At 36.9% G+C, this 16511-nt stretch overlaps 1 protein-coding gene across 7 annotated transcripts in view; it reads left to right on the top strand.

Moving 5' to 3' along the window:
* The window catches only part of C2CD3 (C2 domain containing 3 centriole elongation regulator), a 144091-nt gene that overhangs the window by 5171 nt on the left and 122409 nt on the right, over window positions 1-16511 (top strand). For 5 of the 7 annotated variants that reach the window (XM_046016591.1, XM_046016592.1, XM_046016590.1 and 2 more), the window contains exons 2-3: window positions 258-527; window positions 3695-3852. In XM_046016591.1, coding sequence (XP_045872547.1) covers window positions 258-527; window positions 3695-3852 — 428 coding nt within the window. Of the gene's footprint in view, window positions 1-257; window positions 528-3694; window positions 3853-16511 lie in introns of those variants that run through there. The other 2 variants (XM_046016593.1, XM_046016594.1) reach the window with 2 other exon arrangements.

Genomic DNA, 16511 nt, shown 5'->3' with positions numbered 1-16511 from the left:
TCTTAGCATGTCTTAAGTTGGTATTATGTTCTTAGAATAACCCGAATCAGAGCCTGAATACTAATTAGTTATCAAGGTCACTTAAGTGACCAGGTAGGTTATTTTATGGTCCGCTTTGCTATTTGCTTCTCATGTATTAGAATACATAAGATAAAACATCTCTCTGTAGAGAAGAAAATGCGTTCTCATTCAAAAAGCAGATTATTTTTCTGTATTTAGTTTAAAGTTTGACTTAGTGTTTTTGGATTTCTCCACAGGTTTGAGTGACATTTCTCCATCTACAAGCCTACCACCTCTTGTTGAAGGCCAGCTACGTTGCTTTCTGAAACTTACTGTCAATAAAGTCATATGGAAGATTGCAAAGCCTCCCACTTGTGTACTTGTCCGAGTGAGATGGTGGGGAGAAACATCAGATGGAACCCTATTTTGTCCTAGGGACGCATTGCAGACTGAACCAAAAGCTGTGAGAACAACTACCCGTTATGCTGTTCGCTGTGGTCCAAAGCAGTTTACCTCTTATCTAACTGGTATGTTTCTGTCTTATCATTTTACCTGCAGGCCTAATAAACATGTATTATGTTGTTAGCAGTGGGTGTTATTGTGTACATAGTATCTTTTGAGTGAAAGATGTTTCATAATAGCCCTTTTATTGAGAGTATACTATGTACCAGCAGTTGATGCATATTATTTCTAATACTTAATAACCCTGCAAGAAAGACATTTTCTGTTTTATAGGCAATGAAACAGGTTCAGAGATGAAATGAATACTCTTTAAAGTTATATAGTTGGCAAATGGCAAATGTTGGATTTGAACCAATTTCTGTCAGACACCAAAACTCAAACACTTTCACCACACCATGCTGCTTTAAGAAATAACTGTAGTCTCTGCTCTGGGACTTATATTATGCTCAAGGAGAGAATATATATATATGTTATATAATATATATGTATGTAAATATATATATTTACATATATAAAAAATAAAAGTATATGTAAAATTATATGTGTTAGAATTAATATGTAATATATAATGTATGATATATAATTTTTATATGTGTGTATATATATACATTACATATAGTATGTATGTATATAAACTTTACTAATAGTGCAAGATAACACATGCTAAATGAGTGGGTTAGTGGATTAGTAATATTGGTTTTCAGAGCAGGGAAGGATCCCTTTACAGGATCACCAGGAGTCAAGATTTCTTCATTTCTGTTCAAGGAAAGCATTCTAAATGTACTGTATTTCTCTTTTTGGGTCAGGTTTTGCATAAACACATTTTGGATGGTGGGGTTATTTATCAAATCAATCCAGTTCAAGTCAGTAAAAATTAAGTAGCATGTAAACATTGTTGGTCTAAAACTATTAGAGAATCAGAGTTGAAATAAAGGTTAAACTGTCCTTAAGAAGGTTATAGTCTATCAAAAAAATATTGAAAACCTCAAGATAAAAAGAACAAAAAATTCAGTCTCTCAAAAGATACATATTGAGCACTTAGCATTTCATAGTCATTATGCTGTAGGCCCTGTGGGGAATAGAAAAATGAACCAATTTAATCAGAATGGCATCTAATTCTAACTAAATTCACAGAGAAGTTTAGTTAAAATACTAAGTAGGAAGTGATAATTACTATTATAGGATACCCATAGATACTCTGGATACTATAAACCTAATTTAACAAATGAAGAGTAAATAAAACTTCTTCAGTAAGACAGAAGATATTTCTTAATATGATCAACAAATCAGACATTTATTTGAGCATCTTGCGGTATAATAAAGAATGTATTTGAACTTGAGGTTGATGTTATCAGCTGCAGGATTTGGGGAAAGTCCCTCCCCATTTCTGACTCCCCTTTTTTCTCATCTGTAAAATGGCATTAGATTGCTGCCCTTTCACCTTGCTTTTTCATGAAGAAGCAGCTTGGTTGAATGAGAAGAACATGGGCTTTGAAGTCAGTCTTGAATTGGAACTCTGGCTTCAGAATTGGATGGCTGTGTGCTGCTGAGATCTTCCTTAAGATCTTGGAACCTCAGTGTCCTGTTAGTTAAATGGGGGATAATAGCATTAGCAGTAGGAATTATTGAGAAGATTCAATGAAAAAAGTTGTATGAAGTGATTGGTCCACTACCTGGCACACTGTAGGTGTGAATCTTGTAAAAATATATAAAGTTTTGGGCAGGGTAGGGAATAAAGAAGCTGTAAATGCAGTATCTGATCAAAAGGAACTTGCAGATTAGTTGAAAAAAACAAAACTTATATGTATGAAATAGTAGTAAGCAGTGCCAGACAGTAAGTAATTAAATGTCTGATTACTTGTCACATATATCAAATATCATATGAATATTCCAGGAAGTTATTAAGAGCCAAGTTTATCATAAGTTCTTAGGAAACTAGAATCCTACTTCCTTTTTTTTGACTTTCATCTTTTTTGTTTGTTTGTTTTTGTTTTAAGATTTTATTTATTTATTTGAGACAGAGGTACAGAGAGAGAGCATGAGCAGGGGGATAAGGGCAGAGGGAGAAAGAGAACCAGACTTCACACTGAGCAGGGATCCCGCTGCAGGGCTTGATCCGAGGACACCAGGATCATGACCAGAGCCAAAGGCAGACAGATGTTTAACCATCTGAGCCACCCAGGTGCCCCAGAGAATCCTACTTGTGTTGTGCACTAATTGGCTGTTTGAATTTGAGTAAGCCATTTCATCTTCCTGGGTCTTTATTTTCCCGTTATTAAAATGAAGGGGTTAACCACCAGATGGGTCAGTATTCACATTTTATTAATCTATTTAGGAAAGAAGCTTTGTAAGAAGGTAGGATTTGAATAGGAGATGGATGAGGTGAACCTTGTAAGTGAGGCCCAGCTGTGGATATGAATATGATGTGTTTATTAGAAAATGAAGACACAAGACATCAAACGTTAGTTCACAAGATGTATGCTCTAACTGTAAAGTTGGGGAAAATAAAACTATTTCTTTTTTTTTTAAATTTATTTATTTTTTCAGCAAAACAGTATTCATTGTTTTTGCACAACACCCAGTGCTCCATGCAATACGAAAAATATAACTATTTCTTAAGCTATATGGTAGATATTTGGTTCATTATTCTTTTATGCTCTTTTGTATGCATGTTTTGTGCTCTTTTGTATGCATGTTTCATTTGAAAGAAAATAAGTGCATCATTCTGGAAGCCATGAGGAAGCAGCCTGGTGGCCAGCCTGGCAAAGCCAACACTGGGCCCCAATCCCAAGTAAGCCATCACCAGGCTTCAGGTGATGAGCCCCTCCCATCCCTATAGACTAGGCAGGCTGCGGCAAGCAGAAACAGTTGGGTTCTTTTATATCAAAACAGCAAAACACTGAAAAGGAAGTTGAGAGAACCTCACTCTTTAATAGCCAAGCCACACACAAGCCTTCCTCACACCTGTAATCATTGCTAATTACATCAATGTAATCCTTTTCTCTGCGTGAGGTATTTTTCATTCTTCCCTAAAACTTTAGTGTTCTTTTGATTATGGGTTCACTCTTGCCCAGCCCCAGACTGATATGGTAGGTAGTGTTTTATTTGAAAATAAAATATATTTTTTTAAGTAAACAAGTTTTCTGACGTATGCCCCTCTGCCCATTTCAAAAACAAGGGAAAAGAAAATAAATGAGAAATATCTGTGTATGTTGTAATTGTTTCTGATTAGATATGGCTGTGCTGGTGCTGGAAGTAATCACCAAAATTGACCATCTTCCAATTGGTAGAGTTCAGATCAGTGGACTAGCCCAGCTTTCTCCAACCCATCACATCAGTGGATTTTTTACCATTGTTTCACCAACGTCCAAGAAACTTGGAGAACTCCAGGTAAAAATATTTTAATTATTTTCTGCATAGACTAAAACTTTTACAGCACCAGTAGTTGAGTCTGTTTGTAGGATAGGTACATGACTCCCATATATCATGCTAATTCCCACTTCATGCCTTTGTTCATGTTTTTACCCAAAGACTATAATGTATCTTACTTATTCAAATCCTCTTAGTGCTTTACTGCCTATCTCAAGTGCCAAGTCTTTCACAGCTCCTACTGCATTCATCTTCTCTGTACTCTTTATTAAATTTATAACATTGATTATATAATTATCGTTCAGTTATAATCCTACACAATCTCTAAAATTATGTTTTAGTAGTCTAACTTCCCTTCTTTCTAGTATGTAGATTCCCTGGGAGGCAGGACAGTGTTTTCTACTTTCTGTGTTTTTCCTACAGCTCCTAACATAGTGTCAAGCATTAATTGCACTCATGTAAGTGATATCTTTGATGTGTTCATTCATTGATTCAGCCTTCCTTTTTTTTTATACATTATTATGTGCCACTAAGGATAAAGAGATAAGAGATGATTTTTTCGTGTAGTTTTCCAAAGTCACGTAGAAGGAAATAGAAGAATAACAGGTAGAATGCAGACTGGTAGGTGTATACTAGGTGCATACTGCTACATGCATGTACAGGATGGTGAGGAAGAACATAGAAGGATCCTTTTCGAGGGACACTTTTTGAGAGTGCTTCTTAGAAAGCTCTGAGTATTCAAATCGCTTAGAAATTTCATGAGTTTTATGCTTTGTCAGATGTATTCTAAAATACAGAAATTTAGACAGGTTTATAAGAAAATAGTTTAAAAAATATGAGAAAACATACAGCATTACCAGATATAAGAACCGCTTATAAAACGACAAGCACAGGAATGGCTGGCTCAGTCAGAAGAGCATGTGACTCTTGACCTTAGGTTCCTAAGTTGGAGCCCCACCATTGGGTGCAGAGATTACTTAAAAAGAAGAAAAAAACTACAAGCACATAATCACACTGGTGGAACAGAATAGAGTTCAGAAATAATCCCATCTGAATGAAAGAATGCAACATTTTTTTATTGTATTTACCATATTTTTATATACATTAAATTTAAAAAGTGACTCCTCATGTTCGTAACTTCATGGTGGAGTCTGGTTTACTCCTACTTTTCTGACAATGATAAAAACTCCCATGCGATCTACAAAACAGTTTGGCATTCTGTTTCAAGAGCTGCTAATTTTACTCTTAGGAACTAATCTTAAGGAAATACTGTAAAAATAGGGAAACTGTCTGTCTAGGTCTAGTTATAAAAATACACTTTTAATATTGAAAAAGATGAAAATAAATTATTTAGTAATATTAAAATTATAGTCTACTAGTGGAGTATTTTGTTTCCATAAAAACAAAATTACTAGTTATGATTATGTAGCTTAATGGATAAAATGGATTTTGGATTGATGACTAAAGAGAATTAAAATTAACTACATAATCAATGATTGGGAAAAAATAAAATTGAAAACAGTTGGGAGTATAAGCTTCTAGGTAGTTTTTTTCCTATTTTTAAAATTGAGATATAATTTATATGTCATAAAACTCACCCTTTAAAGTATATAATTTCCTGGTTTTTAATACATTCGCAGGATTTTATAACCATCACTACTATCTAATTCCAGAGCTTTTTATCACCCCAAAAAGGAGTACTGTGGCTATTAGCAGTCATTCCCTGTTTCACCCTTCCCTAGTCCCTGGCCACTGCTAATTTAACTTCAGTCTCTCTATAGTTGCATATTCTGGACAGTTCATATAAGTGAAATAACATGTAGCCTTTTGTAACTGGCTTCTTTCACACAGCATAATGTTTTCAAGGTTCATCTTCATTGTGGCATGTCTCAGTACTTCATTCTTCTTGTGGCTGGATAATATTCCCTTACATGGATAGACCACATATTGATCCATTCTTCAGGTGATAGACATTTGGATTTTTTCCACTTGACTGCTATGAATAATGGTAGTTCTGTGAACATTCATGTACAAGTTTTTTTGTGAACACATTTTCATTTCTCTTCGTATATACCTAGGAATAGAATTGCAGTCATAGGGTAAGTATGTTTAACTTTGAGGAATTATCAGACTGTTTTCTAAAGTGGCTGGATCATTTTTTTCCAAATTTACGTATCAGTTGATAAAATAATGTGTTTGTTTTTTATTTAAATGTTATTGGGCTTGTTGGAAAATTGTATAGAGCATTGGAGGCAAAAGTCAGATTTTAAAATATTATGGAATAAGGAAATAAGTAGTAATTAGAGATTTCTGTTTCCCAAATAAGTATTAGTGAAAGGAGGGAGAGGTGGTGTGATCGAATGGAAATAGCACTAGAGTTTGGATATGGACAAACAGTTATGGACAGTGGAGAAACCAGAACAGAAATGGTTACAAAATAGTTCTGATGTTCACTTGTCCACTCTGAGCTTCTGCATTTTATTTTGTAAAAAAAAGTACTAAAACTTTTACCTCACAGTGTTGTTGCAGGGATTAAATGAGATGAAAAAATATGGAAACACTTAACATCTTGTTTAGGCATGTGATGACAACATGCCAAATTTACTTGAATTTGAGAGGGCACAACTGATAGTGGGTAGTAGAATTCAGAAGTTTTTTGGTACTATTTTAGAACAGGGTTGTCACACTTTGCCTGGTGCTCCATTTGTGGCCTTCTAACTATACATGGTTTTTACACTTTCAAAAGGTCATTAATTTTTTTTTTAAAGATTTTATTTGAGAGAGAGAGAGGGAGCGTGTGGTGCACCAGCGGGCGGGGGCGGGGGGCCAAAAGGAAGAGAAAAAGCTACTCTACCCACTGAGCAGGGAGCCCTACTCAGGGCTCAACCCCAGGACCCTAAGATCATGACCAGAGCCAAAGGCAGAGACTTAATGGACTGAGCCCTTAGGTGCCCCTTAAGAGATCATTTAAAGAAGAAAAATATGCCATAAATAAAGCCTAAAATATTTATTCTCTGCCCCTTGACAGAATAAGTTTGCTGACTCCTTTTTAGAATATAAGAGACCTGATTTGTTTGTAGACCAAAGAGAAGCAAGTGAAGAAATTGAAAATAAGAGGATAATTGAGCCAATAAGATCATGAAGAGAACTAAATAAGAATGAGTTTCTACCATGAACACAGTTACTAGGGTTACATATGTTGGGATGGAGGAAGGCAAAGAGGAGGAACATTTTGAGGTAAAATTGAAAGCATTCATTCTGATCATTTTTTTTAAAATTTGATTTTATTTATTTGACAGAGAGAGACAGAGAGAGAGAACACGAGCAGGGGGAGTGGGAGAGAGAGAAGTAGGCTTCCTGCTGAGCAGGGAGCCCTATGCAAGGCTCAATCCCAGGAGCCTGGTATCATGACCTGAGCTGAAGGCAGACACTTAACGACTGAGCCACCCAGGTGATGCTCTGATCATTTTCTTATCAACATTTATTGTATATCTATCTACCATATGTTAGACACTATACATTTTATTTCACTTAACTTTTTAAAATTTTTCAGAGATATGCAAAACGGTGTCTTCTATATATAAGATATATAAATAAATATATAGTAAACACAAATTGTCCCCTCACCCAGGTTAAGAGATATTAAAAGAGTAAGTGAACGAAGCCAATTTTAGAGATTCATCCATACTATTTTGTGTATCAGTAGTTCCCTTTTGCAGAGGTGTGTTCCACTGGATATTCCATGATTTTTTTTTTATCTATATGCCTCTTAGTGGACATTTGGTTGTTTGGGGCTTTTTTTGTCTTTTGTTTTGTTTATTACCATAGTTTTGCCTCTTATGAGTAAAGCAACTCTACGTAGACATGTGTTCTTATTTTCTTGGGAAAATACCCAAGAATGGGATTGGTGAGTCATGTTTAACTTTTTAAGAAACAACCAAACCATTTTCATAGTGATTGTATAACTTTACATTCCCATCAGTGGTATATAAACATTCTCTACATATCTGCCAGCAGTTGGTTTGGGTAGTCTTTTCAGTTTTTGTTATTCTAGTGAGTGTGTCCTGATATCTCACTGAGGTTTTAGTTATCATATCCTGATGATAAATATGTTGAGTATTTGTTCATATGCTATCGCGCCATTCTTTTATTTTCTTCAGGGATTCATAGGCTATAACCCCCAAAGCAAATCTGACTTGCTCACCACCTATATTTATAGATCTATGGCAGCTTTCATGCTGCAAGAGTAAAGTGAAGTACAGTAGTCCCCCCCTTGTCCTCAGTTTCTCTTTTGGTGGTTTCAGTGCAGTCATGAAGCAGCTGATGCTCTTTCTAACTTTTCCTCAGAAGATCCATAGTAGCCTGTGGCTATGTCATGAGCCTACCTCATTCACAGCTCTTAATCTCATCACACAGACCTTTTATCATCTTATCACTAGAAGGGTGTATGTAGTATTTTTTGAGAAAGCACATTCACATAGCTTATTTTATTATTGTTGTTAATCTCTTACTGTGCCTAATTTATAAATTAATCTTTGTCATAGTTATGTTCGTAAAGGGAAAAACATAGTGTATATACAAGATTTAGAACTCTCTACAGTTTCAGGCATCCGTGGGGGGTCTTGGAACATAACCCTGTGGAGAAGCGGGGACAACTATAATTATGACGAGACTATATGGCATGCAAAGCCTAAAATATTAATTCTGTGGCTCTTTCATTGGAAAGGAAAAGTAATCAGTGCATCTAATGGTTCAGCTTTAAATAGAACACATGCTCATATAATTTAGTTCAATCCATAATCAGTGTTTATTGTACAACTAGATGGGCAGATTGGGAGATAAGGAGGTAAAAGGATGTGGGATTGAGCTAAATTTTTATCTTCCATATTAGAAAGTCAAAAGATAATGCCTGAAAACTGAGGAGGGGATCAAGATGTGATAGAAATATAAGCACATTATTTGGAATGCTAGAGGTAAATTCCATAAGAATCAGGGGCAGGAGTTGAAAGTAGTTGCCTCTGGGAAAAAAAAATATGGGGGTCTGTGTGAGGGACTCATTTTTGTAATAGAACTCTCTGATTCTTTAAATTATATGAATGTAAAATGTTAATTTAAAAATAACTTTTGGGGCACCTGGGTAGCTCCCAGGTAGATTAAGCATCAAACTCTTGATTTTGGCTTAGGTCATGATCTCAGGGTTGTGGGACTGAGCCCTGCATTAGGCTCTACACTGTCTATACTCAATGGAAAGTCTGCTTCTCCCTCTCCCTCTGCCCTTCCCTGAGCTCGCTTTTTCTCTCTCTCTCTCTAAAATACATCTTTTTTAAAAAATAAAAATAACTTTTAAAAAAGAGCATGTAGTGAGCAAAGGAAGTTATCATACCATTGTTTTGCTGTCCCCCAAAGCAGTCATGAATTGACTAAATGCGGAATCCTTCTTGTCAAGTGGTAAGAGAAGCCAATGGATAGCTGATAGATTGGAAGATGAATAGAGGTGGTTTTAGATTGTTGCTCTGAAGATCAGGTTTAGTCAGACCTCAAGAAGACAGATGCATAGTTACTAAAGGGAAACTGAGATTATGGAGTTAGAACAGTTTAAAATAATAAGAAGGGGGTGCCTGGGTGGCTCAGTGGGTTAAGCCGCTGCCTTCGGCTCAGATCATGATCTCGGGGTCCTGGGATCGAGTCCCGCATCGGGCTCTCTGCTCAGCAGCAAGCCTGCTTCCCTCTCTCTCTCTCTGCCTGCCTCTCTGTCTACTTGTGATCTCTCTCTGTCAAATAAATAAATAAAATCTTAAAAATAAAATAAAATAAAATAATAAGAAGGCCTAACTGGCTGGAGGGTGCTCAGAGTAGTTTGACAATAAAGATAATTAGAACCAAGCTGTTGGAGAGAGGAAGCTTTTCGTGTATTCCATTATTGGTACAGGTCAGATGTTGAAAATAACAAATGAGTCAAACAGTCTGACTATCAGAATAATCAACAGCCAAAAATATAATAAACTTTTAAAAAATACCAAACTTAGGATGCCTGGCTGGCTCATTTGGAAGAACGTGCAATGCTTGATCCTGGGGTTGTGAGTTTGAGCCCCATGATAGGTGTAGAGATTACTAAAAAAAAATAAAACCAAACTTTATTATGTGAGCATGTAACATAATATATACATATATATGATTATTTTACATTGAAATTGAAAAAAAACCTTAATTATGAATTCTTTGCTTTTGAAATCAATTCCTTTGATTTAGCTAAAAACTTGATACTTTTACTTCTCTACCAAGTTATCAGTACCAGATGATTTATATTTGATGGGCATTACAGCATTTAGTTTTTTAAATCATTTGAGAATAAAATTTAGTTTTTATTCGGTTCACAAAATAACTGTTCACAAACATGGCAGCCTTTACTTCCAAACAAAGACAGAATCTTGGCACAGTAGTTTTTGAAGTTGGATTTTATTTCTAAGATATTCTTAAAACTTAAGATATTCAAGCATATTTAAGCTTAAATATTGTACAACACTGCATTAACTTCCATGTTATACTTTCAGTATAAACTGAGTAAAGCAAATTGAACAGTGTTGGTTTTCATAACATTTGAAATCAAAAAAGTCTTTTTGTGATGTTGGTCTTTAGCTCCACAGTTTTAGAAATGTATTTCATGTCATCACTTTGATGTCTGGAAATCCTATTTCAGCATAAAAAATATAAAAAAGTAGGATAGATGGTTCTTTGCCAAATTTTCCAAAGATGTAATCAAAAGAATGAATAAATTGAATCTCATATTGTATGATTCCTTGTGAATGCACTTGCAGATAAGTAATTAAATGCTTTATGTAGTCTATAATGTCAACTTAAATAGTCCAGTATTTGATCAGCACTTGCTGGTAATCTGAGGCTGGGATTTCTCCTTCGAAAACATAAACAAGGTGACTTCTTTTAATTCAAGCAAAAATGTTTAACACCACACACAGTTTCATACCCTAGTATTCATGTAGCAATAACAGGTTGCAATACTGCTTACCCATTATTAAGCAAAACATTGACCACCAGAGTTTAATTAATCTATATTTTAATTATATATATGTGTGTTGTTTGATTTTTAGCCTTTTGGATGAAATAACCAAAACAGTATGTTCATGGTTCTTTGTCTTGGCAAAATGTTGCCACTTTGAATTTAAATTTTGAAACAGGTCAATTAACAAAAAGACATCATCCAGAGGCACCTGGGTGGCTCAGTGGGTTAAAGTCTCTACCTTCGGCTTGGGTCATGATCTCAGGGTCCTGGGATTGAGCCCTGCATCGGGCTCTCTGCTCAGCGGGGAGCCTGCTTCCCTTCCTCTCTCTCTGCCTGCCTCTCTGCCTACTTGTGATCTCTGTCTGTCAAATAAATAAATAAAATCTTAAAAAAAAAAAAAGACATCATCCATTGTTATCACTTTTTTTTTTTTTTAAGATTTTATTTATTTATTTGAGAGTGAGAACACAGGAGCAGGGACGGAAGGAGAGGGAGAAGCAGACTCTCCTGCTGAGCAGGGAGCCCGATGTGGCGCTTGATCCTAGGAACCTGGGATCATGACCCAAACTGAAGACAGATGCTTAACCAACTGAGCCACATGGGCACCCCCGTTATCAGTCTTTAATAAACTTTTTAGGGGCGCCTGGGTAGCTCAGTGGGTTAAAGCCTCTGCCTTCGGCTCAGGTCATGATCTCGGGGTCCTGGGTTCGAGCCCCGCATAGGGCTCTCTGCTCCACAGGGAGCCTGTTTCCTTCTCTCTCTGCCTGCCTCTCTGCCTACTTGTGATCTTTATCTGTCAAGTAAATAAATAAAATCTTTAAAAAAAAAAAAAAAACAACATTTCTCAGTTTGGAGAAATATCATTTCCCGGGATGCCTGAGTGGCTCAGTCACTTAGACATCTGCCTTCAGCTCAGGTCATGAACCCAGGGTCCTGGGACAGAGCCCTGCATCGGGTTTCTTGCTCAGCAGAGAGCCTGCTTCTCCCTCTGCCTGCTTTTCCCTCTGTCTGCCATTCCCCTGCTTGTGCTCACTCTCTCTCTCTCTCAGACAAATACATGAATAAAATCTTTTAAAAAGAAAAGAAATACCATTTCCTTGATTTGTTTGCCGTGAGCATCTCCTCCAAAGTTTTTCACTCACATAAAAATTTTCACTGATGCTTTAAATAAACACAGCTGTCAGAGAGTTGTTTTTATTTGTGTTCTTCTCAGCTACAGAGAAAAATACCACAAATTGTTTAACATTTTTATTCAGCTCACCTTGTAAGTTTGTAGCCATACCACTAACATTAGGAACAACTATAATTTTAATTAGACCTACATATACAAATGTTTATGATTCACAAATTCTGTTGCATTCTTTAATGTTGCCATTTATAAGAGACTTTGATACTTTAAAGTTTTTTATCTTAAATATTTGATTTTATGTCACAAGAGTACCACTTATTTTATTTGCATTTAAAAAACAAACCCTATTTAAAATCAATACCTTTCTGTTTATTCCATTTTTATCATACATCTTTTCTACTTAGTAATTATAATCCTATTGTACTTTGTTTCATAATGCTGTCTTTGACAGTCACATTTTCTTTGTCTTATTTCTTCCACAAAGAAATATGAGTTCTGACATTTCTTTTGGAAAATCACGGGGCTCTAGTTCTTTCTTGGATGTGAGAAATATTTCACTTTCCTCTTGATTCTAATGTGAGAGAGACCATAGCCACAGAACCCAAAGACAGGGAATAATATAAACTCTATACACAAAAATTTGATGATTTAGATGAAATTGATCGATTCTTTGAAAACCAAAAACTACCAAAAACCACAAACTACCAAAAATCACAAAATAACCTGACTAGACCTGTAACTACTAAAGAAATTGCTTCTGCAGTTTAAATCCTTCCAAAAAAGAAATCTCTAAGCCAAGATAATTTCACTGGTGAATTCTTGCAAACATTTTTTTAAAAGAGCACTGATTTTCACAAGCTTTTCCAGAAAATAGAAGGAGAAAATGCTTTTTGACTTATTTTATGAGACTTAGACCACCTTGATAGCAAAATAGAGGACAGTATAAGATCTAGACCTAAAAATAAGCCTAAAAATTCTCAAAAAATATTAGCAAGTTGGGTTCAGTCATGAGTAATGAGACCATGTCTACGTGGGGTCTATACCAGCAATGCAAGGCTATCTAAGTCTTTGAAAGTCAACCAATGTGATAAGCCATGTTAACAATAGAATACTACCAAGTCAGTAAAAAGGCATGAACTGCTGACACATGCACCATGTTGATGAATCTGAGAGGCCTTATTCTTTTTTTTTTATTTGATTTAATTTCTTTTCTGTGTAACAGAAGTCATTGTTTGTGCACCACACCCATTGTTCCATGCAATACGTGCCCTCCATAATACCCACCACCAGGCTCCCCCAATCTCCCACCCCCCACCCCTTCAAAACCCTCAGATTGTTTTTTAGAGTCCATAGTCTCTCATGGTTCATCTCCCCGTCCAATTTCCCTCAACTCCCTTCTCCTCTCCATCTCTCCATGTCCTCCATGTTATTTCTTATGCTCCACAAATAAGTGAAACCATATGATACTTGACTCTATCTGCTTATTTCACTCAGCATAATCTCTTCCAGTCCCATCCATGTTGATACAAAAGTTGGGTATTCATCCTTTCTGATGGAGGCATAATACTCCATAGTGTATATGGACCACATCTTCCTTATACATTCGTCCGTTGAAGGGCATCTTGGTTCTTTCCACAGTTTGGCAACTGTGGCCATTGTTGCTATGAACATTGGGGTACAGATGGCTCTTCTTTTCACTACATCTGTATCTTTGGGGTAAATACCCAGTAGTGGAATTGCAGGGTCATAGGGAAGCTCTATTTTTAATTTCTTAAGGAATCTCCATACTGTTCTCCAAATTGGCTGCACCAACTTGCATTCCCACCAACAGTGTAAGAGGGTTCCCCTTTCTCCACATTGAGAGGCCTTGCTCTGAGTGAAAGAAGCCCATCTCAAAGGTTACATACTATATAGTTCCATTTGTATGACATTTTCAAAAAGCTAGAACTATAATGGTTGAGAATAGATCAACTGTTGCTAGGGATTAAAGGTGAGGAGAGAGTGTGGCTACAGAGGGGTAGTCCCAGGGAGTTTTTTGGGTTGATGGAATTATTCTCTATCTTGATTATGGTGGTGGTTACAATGCATCTATCAATAGGTTAAAGTTTATAAAAATGTATAAACACAAAAATATCCATTTTATTGTAAGAGAGTAAAAATTTTTCCCTTTTTTTTAAAGATTTTATTTATTTATTTGAGAGAGGCAGTGAGAGAGAGCATAAGCGAGAAGGTCAGAGGGAGAAGCAGACTCCCCGTGGAACTGGGAGCCTGATGCGGGACTCGATCCCGTGACCTGAGCCAAAGGCAGTCGTCTAACCAACTGAGCCACCCAGGCGTCCCAAATAGTAAAATTTTTAAAAGCCCAGCAGACAAGCGGGATGGTAAACAATAAACAATAGTTACCACTCTGCCTCACTGGGACATGGCTGGGGACTTTGCAGATTGGAGCATGTGCCCTGACTAAAGGCACTAGTCTACTTCAGCTAATTTTTGCCACATTGAAATGCAGATCTAGCATCATTGGAGTTTCTGAATTTTTAAGAGAACCAGAATTCCAAAATTTTACATAACCTCGTGTTTTAAATAATACCATTTAAATAATTAAATAATTTTTAAATTTTTTTAAATGCCATGTTGGCCAGTATAAGTCTGAAAAATAGGCATACTAATATGCTATCATTGATACTGATAGATGTTGTAGTCAGTGATTGTAGGCAGCTTAGTGCTAAAGAGAGCCTTGAGTCGTTGAGAAGAATGGTAAATGTCCCTGGGGTTGCTCTATTATGGATGTGAGAATCTTATGGTAAATATGTGGTATTTGTGGATGGCATGGGCTTCTGAAAAGATGCGAAATCTTTAGGTGACAGAATGAAGGTCTGGGAAAGCAGCAGAAAGGCACTTCCTTTATCCTGGCTAGTAAAAGAAATAGTTTCCGTTACAGAAGACTTTGGGAAAATTGGGACATTTTAAGAAAGAGACGTTCAGTTGAAGTGGTAAAGTAGTTTGTATAAATAGAAATCCTACAGGGCTCCATAAAGAGGTTGGCAGAGGAGTGAGCACAAGAGTGAACATGATTGGGGGAGGGGAGCATGACTGAGGTGGACAAGAATGATGATCTGGAAGATGAATATAGGAGTATTTTGGGTATACTATGTGAAAGCAGAGGGGTTAGGAGTGGGAATCCCGTGGACTTGTAGGAATTGCTGGAACAATATTCTATTTTATACCTTTAAAGTTTAACTCATGCTCCTCCCTCTGCCTGGTATGTTTTACCTCAATCTCCCTCAGCCTTACCTGTACCATTCATATTTAAGATTCTAAATCCAGGGGTGCCTGGGTGGCTCAGTGGGTTAAAGCCTCTGCCGTCGGCTCAGGTCATGATCCCAGGGTCCTGGGATTGAGCCCCGCATCGGGCTCTCTGCTCAGCAGGGAGCCTGCTTCCCTTCCTCTCTCTCTCCCTGCCTCTCTGCCTACTTGTGATCTCTGTCAAATAAATAAATAAAATCTTAAAAAAAAAAAATTTAAAGATTCTAAATCCAGATGTTTATGTTTCACTTCTGGAAACCATGGCACTCCTTCCTCACCTCTTCCCCAATTTCAGACCCCTTTTTCTCTTACCGCCTGATACACATCCCTATCTCAGAGTGAACCATTTTAAATTAAAATTAGTCTCTTTAAGTTCCTCTACAAGACACTGCCATCCTCTGGGTCAGGCTCCATGTTTTATTCATCTCTTTGCCTCGGGCAGGTAGCACAGAACCTGGCACTAAGCTAGTATCAACAGATATTTGTTAATTGAGCAGTGGAGTTAGGCTGGCACATGTTTTGATTATAAGATTGCTCTGGCAGGTACCTGGACTTACTTAACTCTTTAAGAGTCACTGGTGCACCTGGGTGGCTCAGTGGGTTGGGCCGCTGCCTTCGGCTCGGGTCGTGGTCTCGGGGTCCTGGGATCGAGCCCCGCATCAGGCTCTCTGCTCCGCGGGGAGCCTGCTTCCCCCTCTCTCTCTGCCTGCTGCTCTACTTGTGATCTCTCTCTCTCTCTGTGTCAAATAAATAAATAAAATATTAAAAAAAAAAAAAGTCACTGGTAGTGTAAGCCTATGATCTATTTTGTGATTGGTTCAGATCTGCTTAGAGAAAAAGCAAAACTCAGTAGCCAGACAGCAGGTCATTGTTAAGGCCAGGGACATATGCCTTTATTCTCAGTGTCTTCTTTGTTCATAAAATATAGAGGCAGTTTTTTGGGAAATGATGAATGGTAAGGGAATACTTTCTGACATTTACATTAGGCAGCCAGGACTTTATGTGATGCTGTTATAGTGATCACTACACAGAATATTTATCCTACTGCATTCCTGTCATTTGTCTTTGTAAAAAAATCTTGGTGGTGAATAGATTTAAAGGACTTTATGTTAACTGTTCAAGAACAAAATTCTCATCAAGACCGAAGTGTATTTTATTGAGTCTGGACCTTGGCAGTTTCTCTGCACAAATTATTCCATTGACCTTTCGAGAGAGATCTTGAAATAT

This window comes from Meles meles, chromosome 8, assembly GCF_922984935.1.
Source record: "Meles meles chromosome 8, mMelMel3.1 paternal haplotype, whole genome shotgun sequence".
Classification (NCBI taxonomy): domain Eukaryota; kingdom Metazoa; phylum Chordata; class Mammalia; order Carnivora; family Mustelidae; genus Meles; species Meles meles.
Note: the sequence above shows the minus strand (reverse complement) of the source record. Positions and strands in the feature narration are given on the sequence as shown.